The sequence below is a fragment of the Chelonoidis abingdonii genome, chromosome 9, assembly GCF_003597395.2.
Source record: "Chelonoidis abingdonii isolate Lonesome George chromosome 9, CheloAbing_2.0, whole genome shotgun sequence".
NCBI classification, from domain to species: domain Eukaryota; kingdom Metazoa; phylum Chordata; order Testudines; family Testudinidae; genus Chelonoidis; species Chelonoidis abingdonii.
The window spans coordinates 44,959,416-44,972,574 of NC_133777.1; the positions used below are offsets into that span (position 1 = coordinate 44,959,416).

General features: G+C 49.1%; 1 protein-coding gene across 17 annotated transcripts in view; it reads left to right on the forward strand.

Annotated features, from left to right (window-relative positions):
• BBS4 (Bardet-Biedl syndrome 4) overlaps positions 1 to 12,950 on the forward strand; it is a 94,586-nt gene extending 81,636 nt beyond the window's left edge. For all 17 annotated transcript variants that reach the window (XM_032805335.2, XM_032805332.2, XM_032805333.2 and 14 more), the window contains 4 exons: positions 1,014 to 1,083; positions 6,042 to 6,183; positions 7,250 to 7,460; positions 10,524 to 12,950. In XM_032805335.2, coding sequence (XP_032661226.1) covers positions 1,014 to 1,083; positions 6,042 to 6,183; positions 7,250 to 7,460; positions 10,524 to 10,675 — 575 coding nt within the window. In that variant the 3' untranslated portion in view covers positions 10,676 to 12,950. The remainder of the gene's footprint in view (positions 1 to 1,013; positions 1,084 to 6,041; positions 6,184 to 7,249; positions 7,461 to 10,523) is intronic.
• The last annotated feature ends 209 nt before the right edge of the window (positions 12,951 to 13,159 follow it).

The following is a 13,159-nucleotide window of genomic DNA, read 5'->3' on the forward strand; positions in this document are numbered from 1 at the left end:
TTTTTTTTACATTTTTTTTTTTTTATAAAACGCTCTTATCCAAAGTGCTTTATAATAGTTAGCTAACGGTACAAACAGTGTTTGGAAAAATCATTAAGTGGTCCGCCGAGACCCTCAGCCATTTTCAAGTGGTCTATGGAAAATAAGTTAGACTACAAAAACAATCAAGCTACCTCACTTTATTTTCATTTCCTTGCTATTACTTATAGGAGGAAGATGAAGAAAAAAAGAATGAAAAACGGGCGGGGGGAGATAAGAGAGAATGTTCTTTTTCTTGGCTGGGTCCCAAAAAGGAAGCTGAGCACAGGGCCCCACTAATTCTAAATTCGCCACTGGGTAACCTGTATAGAAGCCCTGACTTTGAGCAGGTAGCTTAAGTGCAGGATGCCTAGAATCCAGACAGATAGCTAATGTCTCTCTTCTTTCTGGGACTCAACTTCTGGTCTCACACACTTTAAGATCAGAAGAAACCATCGTGATCATCTAGTCTGACCTCCTGCACATCGCAGGCCACAGAACCTCACACACCTCCCCACTCACACTCCTGAAATAGTCCCATAACCTCAGGCTGAGTTACTGAAGTCCTCAAATCATAGTTTAAAGACTTCAAGTTACAGAGAATTCACCATTTTCTTTCCATTTACTTACTTTACTGCAGTTGGCTGGGTGTGGAGGTGTTCATAGTGGTATTGGTTTCTGCATATAAGCAAGGCATACCGTGGAGTGGGCATAGCTAGCTACAAAAATCTTGATTGACAGGTTTAATAGGAATGTTTGTCCCATGCTTTCAGCTAGCTAAACAGTTTAAAATCAGTTCCTGTGGAGGTGTCATTGCTGTTCCTGATTCCAATGCAGAAGTTCCAAGAGCAGTGGAATAAAGCATTGACATTCAGAACTATCCTTTGCAAATAGGCTCTATGCCTGGGAAAGCAGAAGAATCCATTTCTGAGGAGTGCATTGGAGGCTTTGCACTGCTAGTGAGCTTATTTGAGTTTCTGTGTTTCTTCGGACAGTGGCTCTGACAAACCTCGAAGATGTTGAGAATGCTAAACGATCCTATGAGCAAGCTGTAGCGCTGGACCAGTAAGTCTTAATCCTAATATATTGAGAGTTGACCTGCTCACTTTAGTAGCAAAGTTCTTACTCCTGTTAGCCCTACACAGCACTGGGAGAGACAGCTGGAGTCTCTTCCCAATCATGGCATCAGCAGAATTGTTAACTGTAGTCAAATCATGTACACAAATCCTGCCCTCAGTTCCCACTACAACCATGCAATCTCATTGAAGAAATGGGGCCTGCATAATGTTACTTGTGAAGAGGTGTAGGGAGGAAAATCTTAGGCTGACTTAGGGAACCTGATGAGAATTTGCAAGGCTGTTTGAAAGCTCATAAACTGAGCACATTTAGACACGAGTTATTGAGAGACAAGGTACACAGTTCCCCATTGTGCACTTTTTACTGAGTTGCTTTTGAAAGTCAAACTGCACCTTTGCCAATAACGTGTCATAGGTAACTTGGGAACACTACACAATATACCTACAATAAGGGAGCACGCTGCATATCTGAAACAAGCATTCAAACCAGATTCACTGCCCACAAGTCCTTTATCTTTCTTCCAGCTTTCAGAATCTAAGCCCCTCTGTGTGTTGTCAGGGGATCAGATGAGTTAAGGAGCGCATTCTGGCTGCTTGGTAGTGTGTTTTGTGGGTAGATCAAAGAATTCAGCTTTACAAATGCTGCCTAACTACCTGGCACTCTCATGATGCCACAGCCATGTAGAATTAGCAAAAAAACAAAACCGCATAAAAGCTGACATTAAAGCCAACGGCCATTCATTGCTGAGAGGCAAACTCAGGCTGTTTTAAGGCTTGGATCTCTGTGGTTTGTTCAGTTGACATCCCTTGTACTCTCTCCAGTTATCCCATTCCCACGGATATTCTCTTCTGGCATATCTCACACTTGATTACAGTTTCTCAATAAATAATTTTTATAGCTGCTGCAGCAGCAGCAGCAGCGTGATATTTGCCCTGGGTGCCAGACTGAGGTCTGGAAAGAAAAGGAGCTTGTGGGTGTCTTTATAAAAGGGCTGGTCTACACTACGGGGGAAAATCGATTTTAGATACGCAACTTCAGCTACGTGAATAACGTAGCTGAAGTCGAATATCTAAAATCGATTTACTCACCCGTCCTCACCACGCGGGATCGATGTCCGCGGCTCGCCATGTCGATTCCGGAACTCCGTTGGGGTTGGTGGAGTTCCGGAATCGATATAATCGCGCGCAGGGATCGATATATCGCGTCTAGATGAGACGCGATATATCGATCCCCGAGCAATCGATTTTAACCCGCCGATACGGCGGGTAGTCTAGACGTGGCCAAAGATGTCTCCTCTTTTTCTGGCAGTGGCTAATATACAGGTCTCCTGTCTCCCATTGCTTCCTTAAATAATGATTGTCTTACCTGTCCACTTCCTTCTCTGCTCTTTGGGGACAGCTCATCTAAATCAGCTCTCGCCTACCCCCACTCCAGTGTTTTTTGCATAAAGGTTGTTCTCCATGGTGTATCTATTTCCTGAGCTCTGACAGAGGCAGTGAGGTTTTTAGATGTGGGATCAGTTCTTTAGAAATAGCTTCTGTGTTGACAGAAATTAATAAGTTAGGTCCTAAACGTGATCAGATCACTTTTTTAACAGTTTCCTTGGTTACAGCATTGTCGCATTGCTTACTCGTGACCCATAGTCATGGCCTAAATTTCTGCTAAGCTGCGCAGCTGCCTATTATACGACGTGCTGGCACTCAGGGCTGCGGCAGGGAGAGATGCCTCTCCTCAAGCCCCAGACCTGCTGCGGAGCCCCTCCCCCTTCCCTGACCCAGCCCAGCCCCAGACCTGCCGCGGCCGGGGGACATGTGCCCTGGCCCCGACCCGACCCAGCCCAGCCCCAGACCTGCCGTGTCCAGGGGACAGGCACCCCAGCCTGGCCCCGGACCTGCCATGGCAGGGGGAGAGGTGCCCCTCCCCCGGCCCTGACCCAACTTGGATCTGCCTCTCCCCCTGAGCCCAGGTGCTGCTGCGGGGAGACAGAGCTGGGGCGAGGAGTCCTCCCTCTCCACCGTAGTCCTGGGGAGCCCTAGTGCACCCCAAAATCCTCATCCCCAGCCCCACCCCATAGCCCACACCATCAGCCAGAGCGCTCAGCCCCACACCTCCACCCTCTGTCCCAGCACTGAGTCCCTCATCCCTGGCCCTACCCCAGAGCCCATACCCCTAGTCAGAGCCCTCACACACCCCAACCCACACCCTGCACCCCAACCCTCTGCCCCCACCTGGAGCCCCCTCCCACACTCTGAACTCCTTGGCCCGACCCCACCACATGAATTTTGTTATGTGCACCAATAGGAAGGTGATGTGTCACATAACAAAATTTATTCTGCACATGGGTGGGAAAAATTAGAGGGAACACTGGTCATGGTCTGCACACAGTCTGATTTGCTGCTTATCAGTGTCTGCAAAGCTTCAGTCTCCAGCACTCGAACCTTTCACAAAGAGCGTGGCCTGTGTCTTGTAGGAGAGAGTAAAGGTGCTGGTCTCCTTGGCCAGCACCAACAGCCTCTTTTCACACCGGGACTGGGTGTCAGCCCCCTCATGCGACTTTATTGATTGGTGTTCAGAAGCACTGCCCACTTGCTCTGCATGTGTTGGAATAGATGCAGATGCTTCATCCTTGCTCTTACATGCAAGGTCATCCTCCCTGGGGGAGAAGTACAACTATAAATTGTGCCTCTAATCCACTTGCTTATTAGTCTCCCTCCCCTTGGAAGGTGATTCTGATTCTATAGAGGGCCTTGCCAAACAGAGCCCATGGCCCTCTACCTCTCAGCCTGCAAGTCAGAATGAACTGCAAGCATCAGGCCACTTGGATCAAGACAGAGCATTGCCTGCTGGGACCTGTTGTCTCAGTGGATCACCTGTTTGTATCCACGAGGAGGCAGACACACTTTGCTCAGTTTTCTACAAAGATTGTGCCGAGTTCAGACTCCTAGTGAGTTGTCAGTGCAGGCAAAATGTGGGAATCTCAGTTAGAATGTAAGCCGTGTTATCTGTTCAAGGAAGAAAGGGGACCTGGCCACTGATGTCCATAAACCAAAAGAGAGCAGAGGGAGTCAACTGTTTCGCTTGTTTAGCTTGCCCACACAACTGGCGCTGTCAGAGCACTGCAGGAACTGCCAGAGGGAAAGCAACTGCATGGGGTTACTGTGCATTAACTAAGACCCTGGAAGTTTTGGAGAATGAGAATTCTGGGAGCCAAACTGCGTTTCTGAAATAGATTAAGCATTGCATCCAGAATGGTAGGACTGCAGCGCACAGCACTCCGACATCAGGGAATGCCACAGCCTTTTTGTGCACACGCATTAAGACAGTCCTCAGTTACAGGACCACCAACTGTTTCTCTTAGACTGTATACACATAAAGGAGCAAAGTTAATCTTTGACACATTTTTAACATTGTCCTTGTATGGAACTTCTCACAGACTGTTTGGGTGGAAGGGAAGGAAGATAGGGATGAAAGGATGTGAGAACTTTGTTCTGCAGCATCCTGAGGCTCTGCTGGCTTGTCAGACACCGTCAGTGGCATGTGTCAGCTCCAGAACCTGGAACCCTGTGGTCTTACGCCACTAGCTTGTCTTGTCCCACAGTTGTTAGGAGAGAGTCCTTCTGCAAATCTTCAGAGCAGGGCTCTCCCAGCACAGTGTAAAGACCCCCCGAACACTGAACCACTGGGCACTTTAAGATTTGCGGGTGCTCAGATGAGGGATCCATAGGATGCTTCCTACCTTCTCCTGTTGACAAGTAGCCTGACTTCGCAGCTGCTAATTCACCCAGCTCCCCCAGGGGCAGGGGATGGGAGACATGGAGGAAATTTGTACAAAGGTGCCGCACAGTGCAGCTCAAAATATCATTTACAGGCACTTACTCCAACTGCAGATCTGCTAAGGAATGCAACAGTGGGGCTCCCCTCCAGTGGTCCTTGGATGGTCCTTGGGTACAAAGACACTTGGCCACCCAGGTTTAGCTTGGAGAGAGGGACTTTAGCAGGAGGCTAAGCAGTCGGAGGAGCCATTAACATTGAAACCAGGTTTGCGTGGAATACTTCACTCGCTCAGTGCACAAAGTTCACTGAGCACAAATTTCCCCACCAAACTGGGGGTGCCTGCTGCCATTTTGGAGCAAGTTGTATACAACTGTGCACACAAACCCAGTTTGTGTTCACGGCTTCTCTGTCAGCCAGGCTTCCTCAGGTGCCTCCATAGCTACACACCTGCCAAGAAGCAGAGAAGCTCACCCTGCCCCGGTGTTCTCTAGGAGCTCTGCAGTAAACCCGCTCTTAGCCAGAACACACTCATGCACACCGTCTCATTGGGGCCATTCCTGCACCCCACTGTAAGTGACAGCCCCAGCCATTTTGCCTGTAGAGCTGGTCCCAAATGTTGCACAGTTTTTTTGTGGGTGAGGAAAGTGTATTATTTTTCCTGCTTCAGAATTGCTGAACCAAATGTGCTCGGTCTTTAAAAAACAACTTGCTTTCCAGCAGAGATCAAGCATGGAACATGTCAGCCTGAAAGGTTAGGAGCAGCAGAAACTGGGGGCTTCAACTAGAAACAGCTGAACAACTGGCTCCTCCATTGCACTGCGGGTGTTCTGACCCCTGCGATTTCCCCAAATGTGGGAAACTTGACTGCATAATTTGTGGGGGACTGTGTTCGCGCTCAAAAAAAACTTAACGTTAACACTGGAGCAATCTCACTGCATCGCTCTGAGCACTTGCTTCCCAGGAAGGTTGCCGTGGTTACATGCGGAGCACCTGGAGGCTGTTTGGTTTAGTAGTCTATGTAGCGTGGGATCTCCAGCTTTGCCAGATGTAGCCAGCTCAGCACAGTGCTAGTATCAGGATAGGTTCTCATCTGAGATTTAAGAATGTTACTCTTGGCAGTGTATGTTACTGATCCAGTGTATGTTACTGATCCTGTGGTATATCTGCTCCAGGTGCAATCCCCTGGTCAATCTGAACTACGCTGTGCTGCTCTACAACCAGGGGGATAAGAAGGGAGCACTATGCCAATACCATGAGATGGAGAAGAAGGTCAATGCCCTGAAGGAGAACAGCACTCTCGACTTTGATCCTGAGGTACGTTAATAAGAACAGCCAGCTGGAAGCAAATAGCTGGTGATCCTGTGCTGTAAGAGGACTTGTCCGCATGGTGGGGTATGGCGATGGGGGGACATCTGGAGTGCACTGATATGTGGTGCATTAATTGGTTTTAGTAGACCCTGCTGGGGCACACTGAAGGGTCCCTAAAGGTTCTGAGGTGCCCCCTAGCTGGGTCAGAACCATTAGGGAACCTTCACTGTGCCCCAGGAGGGTCTGCATGGCCCAATTAATGTGAATCTTTCAGTGCTCTTTGGAAACCATGCCTCTGTACAGCATGTTAACCCACTGAGTGTTATCCAGTGAGCAGGAGGGACCCCTATACCTTTTGGGACCAGAGTCCAGTTAATAGAGAATGGGTCAGTTATCTAGCTGGACCAGGTGCCCAGTGAAAGCTACTTGCTTCATCTCTGCTATTAAAATAGGCCTTTCAATCTGTGAACAAAAAGTCAGGATTCTTTCGGAAGCAAATGGATTTTCAGAGCTGTGCTTCTCTACAGCACTGTGGCTGTGCTAGCCAGTTACGTGTAACTCTGTGCAGTGTATTGTGATACTGGAATCTGAGCTCGTAGCTCCTGGTAAGAAACAAAATGCAGTGTCTCCTTCCATCTCCCATCCTCTGAGTGTGTGAGATTTGGGGAAGTCAGTGACCTCATCTGAAACCTTCACAATCAGCTCCTCCTCACCCAGGTTTCTCAGGGCTGAGTGTCGAGCTGTAGTGTATTGCACAGCCTGCCTTTCTTGAAAAAGAATGCACCTTCAGCGAGGGGCACCACTTACTCCCACGCCTACGACCAGAGTGGAGGCCACTGTGAGTTGCCATTTCCTGTTGGGAAACCCTTACACTGTGTGTCACGTTCCCTCCAAGCTGGTCACGGTCCTTGCTGTAAGCCCAGCTCTAGAGTGAAGCTGCTGCTAAAACCCACAGTTGGAAGCTGAGGCATAGTGGTCCCCGCTTGAACAGGCGCTGCTACCCTGGCTCCTGCCGAAAGTGTTCCTGATGGTGATTTTCTCCTTTCTTTCTTTCTTTCTGTTGCACGAGAAGATGGTGGATGTGGCCCAGAAGGTGGGAGCTGCCCTGCAGGCGGGGGAGAGTCTGGTCTGGACTAAACCCGTCAAAGATTCCAAATCAAAGCAGGGAGCTGCTGCATCTAGCAAACCCTCTAGCACTCAGCAACCTCTGGGCTCTAACCAAGCCCTGGGTCAGGCCATGTCTTCAGCAGCTGGGTATGGGAAGACTATGCAGCTTTCTACAGGTAGGTCTCTTGCATCTCTGTATGGCATGAGAGGAGAGGGTGTTGGAATTAGAGGAAGTATTCACTGCCAAGTGGGCACATCTGTCCCATTCCCTGTACCCTGGGATATGGAGTATATTTCGCAGGACACTTGCATGTCTCACATGTAGGCACAAGAACTTGGCATGTGACAAGCCCAACTCCATGCGTTAAGTGTGTGTAGAACAAAAGTGTTCTCCCTATGGAGTACGAGCACTGTGTTTTATAGCGTAGTGCTCCTATGAGGTTGCTGAAATTGAACAGTTTCTCTTCCTGTCCCAGCCATGCTGGTGAGTGTGTGACCATGAAATCAGTTTCCTCCCTTGGTTCTGGGATGGAGGTGATGTCAACACTGGGATCCCTTGTCTTCCTTCATTAGAAAACAAAATGGCTGAGATTGGAGGGGGCAGAAGAGAGAGGTAGGCTCCTGGTAGAGGGGAGAAGATGGAGGGGGGCCATCCTCTCATTCACAAAACAAACACTGGGCTGTTCCAGGTAACTCAAGCAGCAGCCAGAGCCCTCCCTTTTAGTGAGTTCCATCCTACTGCAGATAGAAAATAGAATAAAATCATCATCAGTCAATGGGCAGCTGCGAGACAGGCTACTCCTTGTTGACACTGTTGGGGCGTGTTGTGTTAATCTGGATGGAACAGATGGTCCTGTAACAGAATACACTCACCTCTCACAAGCACCCCTGGTTGAGTGTGTGTGCACCTGCAGTGTCCTCCATTTCTCTGCTCACAGTGCCCCCTTTTGGCCACTGCGCTTCTCAGGCAAGTCTTTGGAGACTCAGCCCTCTGGCCAAGTCACACTCTGTCCATGTGTGCAACAAACCCCTCCCGGGGTACACAATCCAAAATGTTCCCAGTGTCCTGGAGCCCTCCCTGGGCGCAGTCTTCTAAAACAGTCCAGCAGGGCCCATCGTGGTGCCCTCAGTTGGTGTGTCCTCCTCTGCAGCTCTGCCTGGGCTCAGTCTTTAACCAGTCCAGCAGGGCCCAGCACGGTATCCTTGCTTGGCCCGGCTAGGTTGCAAGGCTCCTACTCTGGAACTGAGCAGTGCCCCAAGGGCTTCTTCCCTGGGGACTCTTTGCCCATACTTGAGTCCTCAACGATCCCAGCTTCCTGCTGAGCCACCCCCCTTGGGCTCAGTTTGCTGACCACAGCTCCCTGCTGAGTCAGTCCCAGTGCAGCCCGCTTCCATGGGATGCCCCAGTTCTAATTCCCTCCCTTCCCAGTCCCACACACTGCTCTGGGTCCCAACCCAGGGAACCTTTTAAGCATAGCAGCTTCATGCTGCGTCTTTAGTAATTGCTGCTCTACATTTCCCCGGGCCACTTCCCCGTGTCCCATCCTAGTTGAATCCCAGCAACCAGCTCCTTCCTCTCCCCGGACTCCCCCAGTCCCTGTCAGTGGACTGATCTATCCAGCCCGCTGCTGTTCTAGGCAGCTTGGAGGACCTTTCTATTGCTCTTTTCTGGGGGGCAGGCCCACAAGGCCTCCAGGAGGGGGCCTCAGTGCCCAGTCCACCTGGTCACAGGTCGAAAGAGTCAAAAGTGTGAACTTGACTCTGAAACTGTCCAACATGAGACTGCGTTAAACACGGTTCAGTGTTTAACACACAGAGACTTCAGCTTGCCCAGTACTATGGCAAACACACCATTGAATGCCTTTGTAACCTTTCAGTAAAGATACAGAAAAACAGGGAAAAACAGTTATAGCCTTTGAAATGTAAAGCATTAAACAAGGCTTTCATTTTAACAACAGGGGAGCATTTTTAGAAGAGTTATTAACATAGTAATAACTGTCCTTTGGAGAGAAAAGAGAAGTTAGTTGAGCTGGGCTGGAGCTGCTGTTGTTGCTAAAGTCCGACCCTGTTTCCTAAGAAGACAAAATAGGACAAACGCCAACAAAAGGGGAGAGAAAAGAACAGCACAGATAAAAAATGCAGCTTCTGTCTCTAGTGTTGACTTTCACTTGCAAACTCACTGCTGGAAAAACACAGGCCCAGCACATGGTCCCGTCAGCCACTCTGATACCTGGCAAACTTGTACCAGCCTTGGGCTCTTCAGGGCATTGCTTTTCATTTCCTCTCTGGGCATAGGCTCACAGCAGTATTGCAGAATATGCAGTCTTGGCCAGCTAGGCCAGACTCTTATTAGACAGAAGGGAAAAGGAGAGGGATAGGAAAGAAGAAATAACATGAAGAAGGAAGTGAACACACAAGAGGTGACACGTAACATTTTGGAGGGGGGAGGAAATGTGACCACTCCATGCATTGCCTCTGGCCTTTCCTACTCCCCCCATGCCTCCCACACCCACTCTAATCCAGCAACACTTTGCCCCCACTCCCCTTACAGCTCCTTCCCCACTTACTGTTGAAATGGTGCTTGTTAAGAACAGAAGATGCAGAACTGGAAATTAATGAATGTGTCGGATACTAAGCCTAACTGGTGGACACAATAGTGTGGGGCTGGGCTGGGGTATTTCACCCACCACGCCCTTTCTGAGTCCTTAAAAGAAATATTTTGTGGGAAAAGTATGAAGGAACAAAAAGAAGCAGGGAAGAACAATCAGAGGCGACTGGAGGAAGCTCCACCATCATGGGACCCCAGGCCGCCTTCATCATGCTCCTGAGAGGTGTCCAGACGAGGCCAGAGAGAGGGACCCAGACAATATCACCACTTCTGCCAGCTCCAGCTGAATCCCAGCCACCACCAAGGATGAGAGGACTTTACCAACAGTAGCAATAACAAAAGCTTCAGCTCACCTCAACTAACTTCTGCTCTGTTCCCGAAAAGGACAGTTGTTGCCATCTGTGATACCATCAAAGAGACTGTCAAACCAAGCCTTGTTTAACACTGGTCAGTGCTGGACAGTGACTGGGCTGTGTTAATGCCTTTAGCCCATATAATTCATCCAAATTCATACAACATGCCTCGGTCACTGCACAGGCACGGCCTTTTGCTTTAACAATTAGAGGACGTTTCCTGTGGCATAAAGAGGAGTGTATGGGACTGTGACTGTAACCCTGTGTTGTATCGTCAGGTGCTGGAGCATCAGCTCCCCTTGCAAAGGCCCCGTCGTTGCCTCTGGAACCTGAACCGGGCTCAGAAACAGGCCCCGAAGAGACCACACCCCCTACAGAGCCCCAAGAACGGAGAAAAGAGAAGCGCAAAAGCAGGCTGACCACAGAATAGAACAGCAGCACTGGACGGACTGGGCAGGCGTGGGGCCTGCTGGGCTGTTGGGAGCAAAATCTTCACTGCCACCCCTTAACTCAAGCAGCGGGGAAGGGCAGCTGCCCCCAGCATGGCCTGCAGTGACTTCACCATACTGTGAGCTTAGGCAAAACGCAGCTGGATGCCAATACAGTGACATTAGCACCTGGCCTCATCCTTGTCCCAGTGATTCTTTGCTCCATGGCACCCAGAAGAGGTTCTGATGAGCTGCCCATTAGTGCTGCTGTGGGACTGCATGAGGTAATTGAGGTGCAATCCCCTCCTTCCTTGAGGGCAGGGCTGCTGTAGCATTGCACACAGTGCTTAGGTGCTGAATCACTGAGATGGGCTGAGTCAGCAGGATGGTTTAGCAAGGGCCAACCACAGTGACGGCACAGCTTTTAAAGCAGTAGCTTGGACCAGTTCTCCAGTTAGAGCCCAGAGAGGATCATGCCCCTTTAGCAAGTGAGCCTTTTAGCTGGCTCAGAGGAAGCTCTACCAGCCCCCTGTAGTAAGGTCAGTGGAAGGACTGGAGGAGGGGAGAAGCTAGAAAAATTAACAGGACAAGTGAGTGGAAGCCAGATCAGTCCAAGAAGTGAAACGACCCTGAACGCAGGCCTGAAGGAGGGGCACCAGTTCAGGCTATGCTCATTGACGATAATGTGAGAGGCTACTCTGCATTGCTCAGAGGGAGATGTGTGCAACCTGCATGCCTGTTTACCAAAGCCCAGCCTCTCATCAGGGTTGTCCAAAAACCTGGGGAAAGCATTTCCAGCCCCCTTTTCTCAGGCAGCTAGCTCACACTGGGAGAGGAGCTCCCTCCCTCAGAGCTGTTCGCAGTGCTGTCAGTCCTGCAAGGTAGAGGTGACAGGGACTGGGCGGGAGCAAACTTCTTTGTAATAGACTCACCCTTCAGCCAGTAGCAAATGAAAGGAGATTGGAGTTTCATCCATAGTGTAAGTTTCTTGCTGGCAGAGCAGAGCAGAGCAGACTTACGGCAGGCAGGGGGCACTTTGATACCCTACTAACACGCTGCCTCAGTTTGGTGGGAGTTTTAAAGTGTGTGGAGTAATTTGCCTTCAACGTCCAGCTCTCCTGTTTGTTCTGGTGGTGACAGGCTGGAACCAATTCCATTCCCACAGTGATGGAGAGGAGGGGACCATATTAAGGGCTTCTCAAATACAGCCCTTTGTGGTAATCAATCACTAGCGCTCAAGAAAATAACGTAATTAGCCTGAGCCAGGGCTGTTGTTGGGACACCTGACTGAGGAAGATGATTTGGCAAAGGCAACACAGCAAGATCCTCAATGTGCTCCCTTCCCCATAACTTGCTGCTAGTTATACCAATTTGGTCATTTAAAGTTTCCTGTTGCTAAAATAGCTCTCACCTTTTGAACAACGTAGCTATTGTCAACTTTACCCCAGCCCGACAGAGGAAACTTTTTCCCAGCAGCTGCTGCTAGGCTAAGCACCTCACACCTGAATGGAGCCATCTGAGGCTGTTTTCCTTCTGAGTTAAGAGACTAGTTAAACTAAAGGTTAGGCCAGTTTCTCTGCCCTTCATCCACTAACAGTTTGTACCTCCTAGCTGCCCTGCCCTCAGTTCCACAGAACACTCCAGCCAAAAAAAGCTGCTTTTTCAACATAAAACAGAACCACTGACATCTACATAAAATGTCAGGATGTTGTAGCCCTTGTCTGCCTTGCCCCACAGTGATTGCAATCACTCTAATCACGGCTCAAGCCCCTAACACACCTTAGGCCACTGAATTAATAACTTGTGCAAGGAACCCTTTGTTAGTGTGATAGGAACCTACAGTGTGTTTCACAGGTTTTCTGTACCTACAGCTTCCACTGCTGTCAGTGTATCAGGTGCTCAGACCTCTGAAAGGTCTAGCCTGGGCATTATTTACAAGTCCTATTCTAGCTGTATTACGGGATAACAACCTTCAAGTTGCATCAGTGTTATTTTGCATAATCAACAGTACCTAATCAGAGTGTACAAGTGAAGGCAATTAACATTACCGGATCCTTAGTTTAGTCACCAAATGCCTGGTGCAACATGGGCCAGGTTCTGGGAATAACAGCAGCCCCCTGTTATCTATTCCAATTAGCTACTATTGTGCAAAATGACACTAATGCAATTTTAAGATTATTAAAGCGCAATCTGGAACCAAAGTTAATGTATTTTGGGGGTTTAGCTGACAAATGGTTGATGAGATCTTGTTCTATTAAACACACTAAATGAACAGCACAGTTCACAATTTTTGGTTTGTAACCAAAGAAGTGCCCTGTTTAAACTAGGTTTGACTTCTTCACACCCCATTTAACTGGTTTGCAGTTATTTGGTATTACAGTAGCTCCTAGAGGCATCCCTCTGGATCAAGGCCCCCCCTGGGCTAGGTGCTGTACAAAACACAGTTCTTTCCCTGGAGAGCTTACAATTTAAGTATACAAGACAAA